The 12,928-nt window shown below is 42.7% G+C and overlaps 1 protein-coding gene across 4 annotated transcripts in view; it reads right to left on the bottom strand.

Annotated features, from left to right (window-relative positions):
* Positions 1 to 489: 489 nt before the first annotated feature.
* LOC149208520 (alcohol dehydrogenase-like 6) overlaps positions 490 to 12,928 on the bottom strand; it is a 231,415-nt gene continuing 218,976 nt past the window's right edge. For 3 of the 4 annotated variants that reach the window (XM_089396099.1, XM_089396101.1, XM_089396102.1), the window contains one exon: positions 490 to 896. In XM_089396099.1, coding sequence (XP_089252225.1) covers positions 780 to 896 — 117 coding nt within the window. In that variant the 3' untranslated portion in view covers positions 490 to 779. Of the gene's footprint in view, positions 897 to 1,847; positions 1,995 to 12,928 lie in introns of those variants that run through there. The other variant, XM_089396100.1, reaches the window with a different exon arrangement.

The following is a 12,928-nucleotide window of genomic DNA, read 5'->3' as shown; positions in this document are numbered from 1 at the left end:
TCTTGGAAAGTTGAAAATTTTCATTTGATCTCTTGGAAAGTTGAAAATTTTCTCTCATAATTGTAGACATTTGATTTATCATTTCTATGAATCTTTATATGGATACAATTTGACTTAATCGATGGTTACCATCATAGTACCTCGCTTGAGTAACAAAATAATCACAAGATATAATTAACAAACCATCTTGGTAAACAATTGAAAACTTTCTAGTGGCTCAGCACTTGCAAATGTGGTTACAACTTACAATAATATCAAGTCGGATCCAATGGGTGTTGTTACAACAAAATTCAACAGTAGGAAAAATAATCCATTAGCATCTTAGCTTGGATATTCATTACCACCCTCCGAGAACAATATTCAAACCATAGCCAAACTTACTAATGGCTATTGCAGGCAGGGGTGTCCAAGACTTGTAGAAAACAAAAGTTTCATTGAAGCATCAATTTTACAAACTAAAGTTTCATTGAACTATTTTGTGGTCATTGGTTGAACAATAATATAATTATCTTATTTTATTGATCTTTTAAATATAAGTAAAAAAAAAAATAACAAAGTCAATGTTGGACTGAACTACAACAATGTCGATTTTGATGATTGCTATTTCTCTGGAATGTTCAAAAACAAGAGCACTCAAATTTAAATATCATTTTGTGAACACCCGTGTCAAAAACAAAAGCTCACTTATATATTATGTGGGATTATTGAACCCCTGTATTATTTTTGGCAAATCTTGAAATGAAAATATACTAAGATAAAGTATCAAATATTACGTGCGCTTAGTTTCCTATATGGATAACACATCTCAAGCACTTCCCTTCACTCATCAATTGATAAGCTTTGTTGATCTCAGAAAATGGCAACTCATGTGTAACATATTCATCAACTTGAATTTCCTGTAGTCAACACAAATATTGTGAGCTCAAAGATCACTAAGGATAGAAAAAGTACAACCATTTCCTCACCTAGCCTCAAGGAAATACAACTTCACGCTAATTGAATATTCCTAGTAGAATCATCAAATAAATAATTTCCAGTACATTATAATTTTGCAAATCTGTATCAATTTACCAGAGTCGAGGAATTAAAAATGAGTTAAGAAAATACAGCTTCAACGCTAAAAGAATATTCCGAGTAAAACCATAAAATTAATAATTTCTAAATTCAGTACAATTTTGCAAATCTGTATCAATCTACTAGAGTCGAGGAAATGGAGTATGTATCATTTTTTTAAGCTCTCGCAAGTGATTTCTATTTAAAAAGATGCTTTTCAACGTCCTTTCATGAGAATTAACTGAGAAATGTTCATAGTCACTAAAGAACCACCGACGTCAAGATTTCAATGAGTCTTACTGCATGATTTGCCATGGTAAGTAGAAAGTACAATGTTTGAAATAAAGCAGCTTTTGTCAGAGACTTCCCATTCTATTTGAGCAAAATAATAGCGACCTTCTGTTTGAATGATTAACACTAATTATTTGAATTATTAGGTCACGGCCAAGCCAGACACCAAATTGGTGTATGAGACCCCTTTGTTTGTGGAACAAGGGACCACAAGGGACCTACCTCTGCCCAACAATCTGACTGCTAAGTCTATGAAAACATCCATACTCTACCCCCTCTGGTTTTGAACTTATGACCTCTGGTGTATGAGACCCCTTTGTTTGTGGAACAAGGGACCCACCTCCGCCCAACAATCTGACTGCTAAGTCTATGAAAACATCCATACTCTACCCCCTCTGGTTTTGAACCTATGACCTCTTAAAAGGAAACGCCTCTGGTTTTGAACTTATGACCTCTGGTGTATGAGACCCCTTTGTTTATGGAACAAGGGACCACAAGGGACCCACCTCTGCCCAACAATCTAACTGATAAGTCTATGAAAACATCCATACTCTAACCCCTCTGGTTTTGAACTTATGACCTCTTAAAAGGAAACGCATGTTCTCAGAAAATGGCAACTCATGTGTAACATATTCATCAACTTGAATTTCCTGTAGTCAACACAAATATTGTGAGTTCAAAGATCACTGAGGATAGAAAAAGTACAAACATTTCCTCACCTAGCCTTAAGGAAATACAACTTCACGCTAATTGAATATTCCTAGTAGAATCATCAAATAAATAATTTCCAGTACATTATAATTTTGCAAATCTGTATCAATTTACCAGAGTCGAGGAATTAAAAATGAGTTAAGAAAATACAGCTTCAACGCTAAAAGAATATTCCGAGTAAAACCATAAAATTAATAATTTCTAAATTCAGTACAATTTTGCAAATCTGTATCAATCTACTAGAGTCGAGGAAATGGAGTATGTATCATTTTTTTAAGCTCTCGCAAGTGATTTCTATTTAAAAAGATGCTTTTCAACGTCCTTTCATGAGAATTAACTGAGAAATGTTCATAGTCACTAAAGAACCACCGACGTCAAGATTTCAATGAGTCTTACTGCATGATTTGCCATGGTAAGTAGAAAGTACAATGTTTGAAATAAAGCAGCTTTTGTCAGAGACTTCCCATTCTATTTGAGCAAAATAATAGCGACCTTCTGTTTGAATAATTAACACTAATTATTTGAATTATTAGGTCACGGCCAAGCCAGACACCAAATTGGTGTATGAGACCCCTTTGTTTGTGGAACAAGGGACCACAAGGGACCTACCTCTGCCCAACAATCTGACTGCTAAGTCTATGAAAACATCCATACTCTACCCCCTCTGGTTTTGAACTTATGGCCTCTGGTGTATGAGACCCCTTTGTTTGTGGAACAAGGGACCCACCTCCGCCCAACAATCTGACTGCTAAGTCTATGAAAACATCCATACTCTACCCCCTCTGGTTTTGAACCCATGACCTCTTAAAAGGAAATGCCTCTGGTTTTGAACTTATGACCTCTGGTGTATGAGACCCCTTTGTTTGTGGAACAAGGGACCCACCTCCGCCCAACAATCTGACTGCTAAGTCTATGAAAACATCCATACTCTACCCCCTCTGGTTTTGAACTTATGACCTCTTAAAAGGAAACGCATGTTCTTAACCATTAGGCCCAGTCAAGGAATGCACCACATTGTAATAACGTATTATTTATACCATAGTTACCTTATTAATACTCTGAATCATAATTGGCAAGGTAAGTTACTATAAAAAAATAAAAAAATAAAGAAAAAAAACCAGTTTGAAGGAAGAAAAAGTATTGACAAATACAATACTAGTGACTCACAATACTTGCCAATAGTTGTGAGTATTTGCTAATATTTGGTAGTAAGGAAAGTATTCACCAAGTAGCGGAAATACATCTTAAAACCAGATGTATTAAGCATTAAAGAGATCAAAAACCTTGATGTGCACTTGATAAATTTGGGTGGGTTGAGATGAATTATGATAGTTGTTTTATATTACCCTTTGATACACAAAAGGTTGTAGAGCACCTTGCTTCTGTTGCCGTGATCAATACATGGTTAACAGAAGTCAAAAGAATATTTAGCCAAGTACTGGTCTTACAGCCATTCTTATAAAATTGAAGTATGCTCTGAATATCCAAGGCTCGCTGGAGACTCTAAGGTTGTTATTGATTGGTTGCAGGGGTGGAACACCTTTGAGGTTCCTTTGGATGGTTGATATAGCTACCCTCTGCTCCTCCTTCAATGACATTGCCTTCTTCCATGTGTACAGAGAGAAAAACATGGACGTGGATGCTATGTCCAAGCGTGGGATCCCTCTCTGCACTGGCAGAATGTTTTTTGAACTTTTGATTGATGGTTCTTTATATGATTTGGGCTCTTTTGAGTTCTGAAAAGCCCTGATGGACATTCTCTGGTCTGTTTTGATTTCAAGGAAGAATTTCTTTATGTACCACTGTTTAGGTTAGGCCTTGTTTCCTTGCCTTATCTTTGCTCCTACGATGATCTATCTTATTACTCTGTTTCTATGTTCTTCCTCAGATAGTCACAGTTTTGCAGCCCTTCCTCAAGAGCTACTCAAGGGCTATTGCAGACTGCACTTGAATTATGTAACTTCTCATTTCATTAATGAAGAATGTCTGTTTTTTTCTTCTCAAAAAAAAAAAGAATGCTCTGAATTCAAACTTGGGAGTCATCACACACATGATTTGAATGACCTAACATTGTTGAAATTTTAATTTCAAATAAAGAAGCTTACGATGAACAATCTTTGTGCCATGAAATGGCACCACACATTTCATCATGACAAGCCTCCAATACATTAAAGAAGTCAACATATCTAAGGCACTTCCTCATAACAATATAGGTACTACTTAAATATTACAAGACATGGGCCTAAAACCTCCTAGGAAATGAAGCAGTCAAGAGCTATTAGGGGAATTTTGAGGTCTAAAATGGGTTTCGTAAGGAAAATAATAGTTAAAATTAGAAAAAATAAGAAATATAAATTATGAGTTTTTAAAGAAAAAGAAAGAAAACTACTTGTTTTATTGCATTTTGGGCTTATCCCCTTATAGGTTTACTCAAATGTCAAGTGTATACACCGATTGGATGTGGATTTCAATTCTACATCCAATGACTAACCACTCTACATACTTTTGAGTAGACCCACATTGAAAAAAATTGAATATAGATGGAAAAATCATGTTCAAATAAAATAATTCTTTAGGAAATAGATTGTTGGAATATCTAAGTCTAACCCGTTAGAAACCCTTCACGTACTTTTCTGATTTATTTCTCCCTACTTGTTCTGATTAATTAACAAGTTATTTACCATGTAAATACTGAAAATAAATACAAGTACATGCTCAACACATTACAGATCATCAACTGAAGGAAACAAAACAAGCACACAAGTGACACCATTGTTTTTGGACCAATGTCCCCGGAAAAACCCAATGCGGGAAAACCAGTGCAGCTATCTGAGGGTTTTAATTATTAAACAGTTTCATAATACAATCTGGGTGCCAAAACTGGCTCACCCAACAGAGAATAATCTCGGCAATAGTACCTCTCAGTCGGAAACAGACATTCCAGTTGAAACTCCGGATAAACACTCCGACATCTCCCAGCGCCAATCTGTTGCACGAAAACCCTAGCATCTACCTCTAGGGACTGCGTCAACCCTTCCTGGCCCAGCGTTAGCCCAGTGTCAGCCTAATAACCCCGACGTCAACCTCTGGAGGCATTGCATCAGCCTCTAGAGCCTTTGCGTCACCCACGCTAGCTCTCTGAGGCACTGCGCAGCTCCTGGCTACTTCTACGTGAGCCCTAGCTGGCTCTGCGTGGCCTTTGGTTGGCTCTACGTCCCTCTCTCCCGGCTTCTGCGTTGATTCTCCCGGTACCCTCTCTACCTCTCTGCTTCTGTATTCACTACCCTTCTCAACTACAACTCTGATCACTCTTTCGACTTCCTCAGCAAACCCTGCCCCAGAAAATCGAAATCTTGATCAACTCGGTGTATTCTCCAAGTGACCCTCAAGCCTCCTCTTATACTTTTCTCGTTGACAACCAACAACCGAGATTAAGTCCCTAATCAATGGCTAAGATTAACTCTGGCTTGATCCATGACTTTTGGACCCTTCTAACATTGTTTTATATTAATTCACATTAATATTTTATTTTCCCTAAGTTTAGACTTAGGGACTCCATTAAAAATATTAATTATTTTAATATCTCCCAAATTCTTTAGAATTTGCCCAAACCATTTCTGGGTATTGGAGATCTCATGTTCTTTAGCCTCTCCACCAATTGTCGTGGCTAGAGCACATCCGATGCTACCCCAAATCAACACTCCCTCTTAGCGAGGATTGTGCTCTAGTAATACTCCTTATTGAGCATCACCCTGATCATCCGGCATCGGTCCCTATGCTGATGCTAGGCCTACTGCCCAACATCCTCTGCACTGTTGCATCATGTACTGCTACCCATGGCCCTACCACTGCCACTGTTGCATCTGTACGGCAGCGCCCTCTACATCCGTGATGCTACCCATGGCCCTGCCACTGCCACTGCTACATCTGCACTGCAACTCCTCTCATCATGCTGCATTGTGCTGCCTATAGCACTGCCACTACTAACTGTTGCACTGCAACTTAGATACTGAGAAGTAAGTAACTGATCTCCCAAATCTGACATCTCTGTCAGGCTAGAAACACTCTCGATGTTGAAGCTCTCTCTGTCACTGATAAGTGCTCCCTCTCTAACTTCTGCGCTTCTGCCACAACTCTTTGCATCACGCACTGTTGCCTCACATTGTCCTGGGACTCCTGCACTATAGCTCCCTCTGTCACTTCATCCGCATCCGTCTCTACCGACATCCGCTAGTCCTGCTACTCCTCTTCGGGGCTCCCGTAGCAAGGTATAATCCAAGAGGTTGGGTACCTCAAGGATCCTGCCCCTCATCGCCTGTAGTCTGTTTGACTACAGCTCGATGTCTCCCCACTTCCGCTCAAGTGGTGTGTGAGCACTCATGGCACAGTCATCATCTGTCTCCACTTCCTTCTCTGCCCTTGCTGGCACAGCCTTGGTCTCGGAAGCCTCTCCCTTGCTCTTCTTCCTTGGACACTGGCTTGCATAGTGACCCAGTTCCCCACAGTTGAAGCATTTGACCTTGGAGAGGTCCTTCTTCTTCTGTTTCTCCTGCTTTCCCTCAGATGCTAGGGCAGCATCCTCCTCTTCCTCCTTCTTGATTCTGATCCCCTTGCCGCTGCTTCCCGCCTTGCTTAGCCTTCTGATCTCTTCTTGGCGAAGAGCCGCCCACATTTCCTCCCAATCTAGAAGGGTCGCCCTGCCCAGTATGCTCTGGACAAACACCTCCCAGTGTTCTGAGACTGCGTTCAAGGCTGTTCTCACCATCAATTCTTGATCTGGCATGGCCCCTATGGAAGTCAGTTGATCCCAGATCTCCTTCAATCGACCGAGGAAGGTGTCGATCTGTTCTCCCTTTTGCATCTGGTATGACCGCAATTGATTTTCTAGTAGCATCTTTCTCTGCACGGAAGTATGCTGATACAATTTCTTTAGTGCCTCCCACATCTCATTTGTCGTATTCTTCTCAACAATGTGTGGTACTACATGGTCCTTGACCCCGTCAAGGATGATACTCTTGGCCCTCGCCATTGCATCCTCGTACTTATCGTTATCAGCTGGGTCAACTGGGACCGCTATTGTCCTCAAGGCGAATTGCTTGAGATGGTTCCCGTCTAGGATAGATAAGATTCTGGCCTTCCAGACTCTAAAGTTTGAGGCTCCGTCCAATTTGTCTTGGTCTCTTACCCTGTTCACTACCATCTCGCTGCTCCTCTACTTCCCTTCTGGAAGTTCTCGGTGTGACTGCCTCTGAGCCTTGATTTCCCTCCTAGAAAACCCTCTACCAATGTCGATGTGCCCCCACTCCAATCCTTAGTGCAGCTACAATACTAATCCGGATTTCTTGGCTAGAAATCCTCGATAGCAACTCCCTCCTCCTTGGTCTTGCCCTGTTAGGCACTGTTTTGACTACAGTACCCGACCAGCTTCACTCTGCAACTTACCCACAGCCTCCTAAGCCCCAACAAAATGAAGGTTAGAGCTTCTAGGCTCTGCGCAATCCCGACACCAGCAAAATCCGCACCTCCTGGCCACGAGCGTTAATCCTTCCTGACTGAGAAAGATGATTGGGCATTGCGTAGGTCGAGTTTGCTCCCCTCTGCCACTGCGCTAATCCTCTTCCCGGCTCAAACTTGATGATGCAGGCATTGCGTTACCCCTTCCTTGCTGCTTCTCTGCTAGGAACAGCTTCTATCACTCGGGACAGCGCTTTTCTGTTGTTGTTGCTCTACTCGGCTGATGTCCTCAGTTCTCCTGTGATCTACAACCACGCTCTGATACCATGTTGGAATTTCTAAGTCTAACCTGTGAGAAACCCTTCATGTACTTTTATGATTTATTTCTCCCAACTTGTTATGATTAATTAACAAGTTATTTATCATGTAAATACTGAAAATAAATACAAGTACATGCTCAACACATTACAGATCATCAACTGAAGGAAACAAAACAAGCACACAAGTGACACCGTTGTTTTTGGACCAATGTCCCCGGAAAAACCCAATGCGGGAAAACCGGTGCAGCTATCTGAGGGTTTTAATTATTAAGTAGTTTCAGAATACAATCTGGGTGCCAAAACCGGCTCACCCAATAGAGAATAATCTCAGCAGTAGTACCTCTCAGTCGGAGACAGATGTTCCGGCTGAAACCCCGAATAAACACTCTGACAGCTCCCAGCTCCAATCTGCCCCACGAAAACCCCAACATCTACCTCTAGGGACTGCATCAACCCTTCCTGGCCCAGCATCATCCCAGCATCAGCCCAATAACCCATGCGTCAACCTCTGGAGGCACTGCATCAGCCTCTAGAGCCTCTGTGTCACCCACGCTAGTTGTCTGAGGCACTGCGCAACTCCTGGCTGCTTCTGCGTGGGCCCTAGCTGGCTCTACGTGGCCTCTCGCTGGCTTTGCGTCCCTCTCTCCCTGCTTCTGCGCTGATTCTCCCGGTACCCTCTCTACTTTCGTATTCACTGCCCCTCAGTGCAACTCTAATCACTCTTTCGAATTCCTCAGCAAACCCTGCCCCAAAAAATCGAAATCTTTATCAACTTAGTGTATTCTCTAAGTGACCCTCAAGCCTCCTCTTATACTTTTCTCGTTGACAATTCAACGGACGAGATTAAGCCTCTAATCAACGGCTAAGATTAAATTTGGCTTGATCCATGACTTTTGGACCCTTCTAACGCAGTTTTATATTAATTCACATTAATATTTTATTTTCCCTAAGTTTAGACTTAGGGACTCCATTAAAAACATTAATTATTTTAATATCTCGCAAACTGTTTAGAATCTGCCCAAACCATTTCTGCGTATTGGAGATTTCATGTGCTTTAGCCTTTCCACCAATTTTCGTGGCTAGAGCACATCCAATACTACTCCAAATCAACACTCCCTCTTAGCGAGGACTGTGCTCTAGTAATACTCCTTACTGAGCATCACCCTAATCATTCAGCATCGGTCCCTGTGCTGATGCTAGGCCTGCTGCCCAACATTCTCTGCACTATTGCATCATGTACTGCTACCCATGGCCCTGCCACTACTACTACTGCATCTGCACTGCAAGACCTCTCATCATGTTGCATCGTGTTGCCTATAGCACTGCCACTGCTAACTGATACACTGCAACTTAGCTACTGAGAAGTAAGTAACTGATCTCCCAACTCTGACATCTCCGTCAAGCTAGAAACACTCTCGATGTTGAAGCTCCCTCTGTCACTGACAAGTGCTCCCTCTCTGACCTCTGCGCTACTGCCACAACTCTTTGCATCCCGCACTGCTGCCTCACGTTGTCCCGGGACTCCTGCACTGTAGCTCCCTCTGTCACTTCATCCGCATCCGTCTCTATCGACATCCTCCAGTCCTGCTACTGCTCTTCGGGGTTCCCGTAGCAAAAAGGTATAATCCAAGAGGTTGGGTACCTCGAGAATCCTGCCCCGCAACGCTTGTAGTCCATCTAACTATAGTTCGATGTCTCCCCACTTCCACTCAAGTGGCATGTGAGAACTCATGGCACAGTCATCATCTGTCTCCACTTCCTTCTCTACCCTTGTTGGCACAACCTTGGTCTCGGAAGCCTCTCCTTTGCTCTTCTTCCTCGGACACTGGCTCGCATAGTGACCCAGTTCCCCATAGTTGAAGCATTTGACCTTGGAGAGGTCCTTCTTCTTTTGTTTCTCCTGCTTTCCCTCAGATGCTAGGGCAACATCCTCCTCTTCCTCTTTGATTATAATCCCCGTGCCACTGCTTCCCACGTTGCTTAGCCTTCTGATCTCTTCTTGGCGAAGAGCAGCCCACATTTCCTCCCAATCTGGAAGGGTTGCCCTGCCCAGTATGCTCTAAACAAACACCTCCCAGTCTTTTGAGACTGCGTTCCGGGCTGTTCTCACCATCAAGTCTTGTTCTAGCGTGGCCCCTAAGGAAGTCAGTTGATACCAGATCTCCTTCAATCGACCAAGGAAGGTGTCGATCTGTTCTCCCTTCTGCATCTGGTATGACCGCAACGGATTTCCTAGTAGCATCTTCCTCTGCACAGAAGTATGTTGATCCAGTTTCTTTAGGGCTCCCACATCTCATTTGTCGTATTCTTCTCGGAAATGTGTGGTACTACATGGTCCTTAACCCCGTCAAGGATGATGCTCTTGGCCCTCGCCATTCATCCTCGTACTTATCGTTATCAGCCGGTCAACTAGGACCGCTATTGTCCTCAAGGCGAATTGCTTGAGACAGTTCCTGTCTAGAACAGATAAGATTTTGGCCTTCCAAACTACGAAGTTCGAGGCTCCGTCCAGTCTGTCCTGGTCTCTTACCCCGTTCACTGCCATCTTACTGCTCCTCTACTTCCCTTCTAGAAGTTCTCGGTGTGACTCCCTCTGAGCCTATATTTCCCTCCTGGAAACACCTCTGCCAATGTCGAGATGTCCCCACTCCGATCCTTAGTGCAGCTGCACCACTAATCCGAATTTCTTGGCTAGAAATCCTCGGTAGCAACTCCCTCCTCCTTGGTCTTGCCCTATTAGGTATTGTTCTGACTACAGTACCCCACCAGCTTCACTCTGCAACTTACCCACAGCCTCCTAAGCCCCAGCAAACTGAAGGTTAGAGCTTCTAGGCTCTGCGCAATCCCGGCACCAGTAAAATCCACACCTCCTGGCCACAGGCATCAATCCTTCCTGACTGAGAAAGATGACCAGGCACTGTGTAGGTCGAGTCTGCTCCCCTCTGCCACTGCACTGATCCTCTTCCCGGCTCAAACTTGATGACGCAAGCACTGCGTCACCCCTTCCTTGTTGCTTCTCTGCTAGGAACAACTTCTGTCACTCGGGACAGCTTTTTTCAGCTGCTGCTGCTCTACTCGGTTGATGTCCTCAGTTCTCCTGTGATCTGTAACCATGCTCTGATACCATGTTAGAATTTCTAAGTCTAACCCGATAGAAACCCTTCATGTACTTTTCTTATTTATTTCTCCCTACTTGTTCTAATTAATTAACAAGTTATTTACCATGTAAACACTGAAAATAAATACAAGTACATGCTCAACACATTACAGATCATCAACTGAAGGAAACAAAACAAGCACACAAGTGACACCTTCGTTTTTGGACCAATGTCCCCGGAAAAACCCAATGTGGGAAAATCGGTGTAGCTATCTGAGGGTTTTAACTATTAAGCAGTTTCAGAATACAATCTGGGTGCCAAAACCGGCTCACCCAACGGAGAATAATCTCGGTAGTAGTACCTCTCAATCGGAGAGAGATGTTCCGGCTGAAACCCCGAATAAACACTCCAACAGCTCCCAGCTCCAATCTGCACCACGAAAACCCCAACGTCTGTCTCTTGGGACTGCGCCAGCCCTTCTTGGCCCAGCGTCAAGCCCAATAACCCCTGTTTCAACCTCTGTTGGCACTGCGTCAGCCTCTAGAGCCTCTGCGTCACCCACGCTGGCTCTCTGAGGTACTGCGCAGCTCTTGGCTGCTTTTGCGTGGGCCCTAGCTGGCGCTGCGTGGCCTCTAGCTGGCTTTGCATCCCTCTCTCCCGGCTTCTGCGCTGATTCTCTCGATACCCTCTCTGCCTCTCTGCTTCTATATTCACTGCCCCTCAGCTGCAACTCTGATCACTCTTTCGACTTCCTCAGCAAACCCTGCCCCAGAAAATCGAAATCTTGATCAACTCGGTGTATTCTCCAAGTGACCCTCAAGCCTCCTCTTATACTTTTCTCATTGACAATTCAACAGCCGAGATTAAGTCCCTAATCAATGACTAAGATTAACTCTGGCTTGATCCATGACTTTTGGACCCTTCTAACACGGTTTTATATTAATTCACATTAATATTTTATTTTCCCTAAGTTTAGACTTAGGGACTCCATTAAAAATATTAATTATTTTAATATCTCCCAAACTGTTTAGAATCTACCCAAACCATTTCTGGGTATTGGAAATCTCATGTGCTTTAGCCACTCCACCAATTTTCGTGGCTAGAGCACATTCGATGCTACCCCAAATCAACATGGATTCATGGGAGAGGGGTTCTTGTAACTCTAAAGTGAGATGAAAAGACCAAGGCTCAGAATGTTTCATATGTTGTTGGCCTCAAGCACAATCTGAGTGTAAGTCAAATTTGTGACCAAGGTTATGATGTCAAATTTCACTCTAAATATTGTGAAATAAGGAAAATTGAACATTTGATGGGAGAACAAAGAAAAAGGCTCTGTAAAACAGGCATAAAGGTTCATCAATTTTTGTTTGTTTGATGTTGTGGACCTAGACCTCCAATGTTGTCGTAGTGTTTTTATCAAATTGAGCCTTTGTTCTTGCCTCAGGATTGGTTTCTTCAACTTGAAAGTGCATGTGTCTCCTTGGCATTTTAAAATTGTCCTAGAATTATTATCCTCTTAAGCACTCGAGGAGATTTGAGTCTGAGATTGCTAGATTTGGTATGTTTGGAATTTTGGGGAGCTCAAGCGCTGCAATCAGTGATAGCTCAGGACTAATAGTTGGTATGTTTAGTGCCTTGCTTGATTTTATGCATGGAATATTTACTTCATTATTAATTTCATCCACGGGTTGTCATTGTGCTTGTCTTGTCGCATTGATGCTCTAAACAAAAAAGGAACTATTGAGCTTATTTGTCTTCTCTTTCGCGCTCGTTAAACTATGAAGGAGACTAAAAAGAGAAAAATGGAAGGGAATTTACTTGAGTTATCAATCAAAATGGCAGCGTCAGTCGCATCGTCCTTGAACTTGGCACATATTTGTTTCATTTCCTTAACTTTGGGTTTTATCTTTCTTAGGAGCCATACCATACATATGTGTCTACTTACACCTCCTGCTAGTTACTCTTCCAATCACTATGGAGCATGCTTCAATGCCATCTTTG

The sequence above is a fragment of the Pinus tabuliformis genome, chromosome 1_2 (genome assembly GCF_031772625.1).
Source record: "Pinus tabuliformis cultivar Carrire ecotype Pingquan chromosome 1_2, CPIR1, whole genome shotgun sequence".
NCBI classification, from domain to species: Eukaryota; Viridiplantae; Streptophyta; class Pinopsida; order Pinales; family Pinaceae; genus Pinus; species Pinus tabuliformis.
Note: the sequence above shows the minus strand (reverse complement) of the source record. Positions and strands in the feature narration are given on the sequence as shown.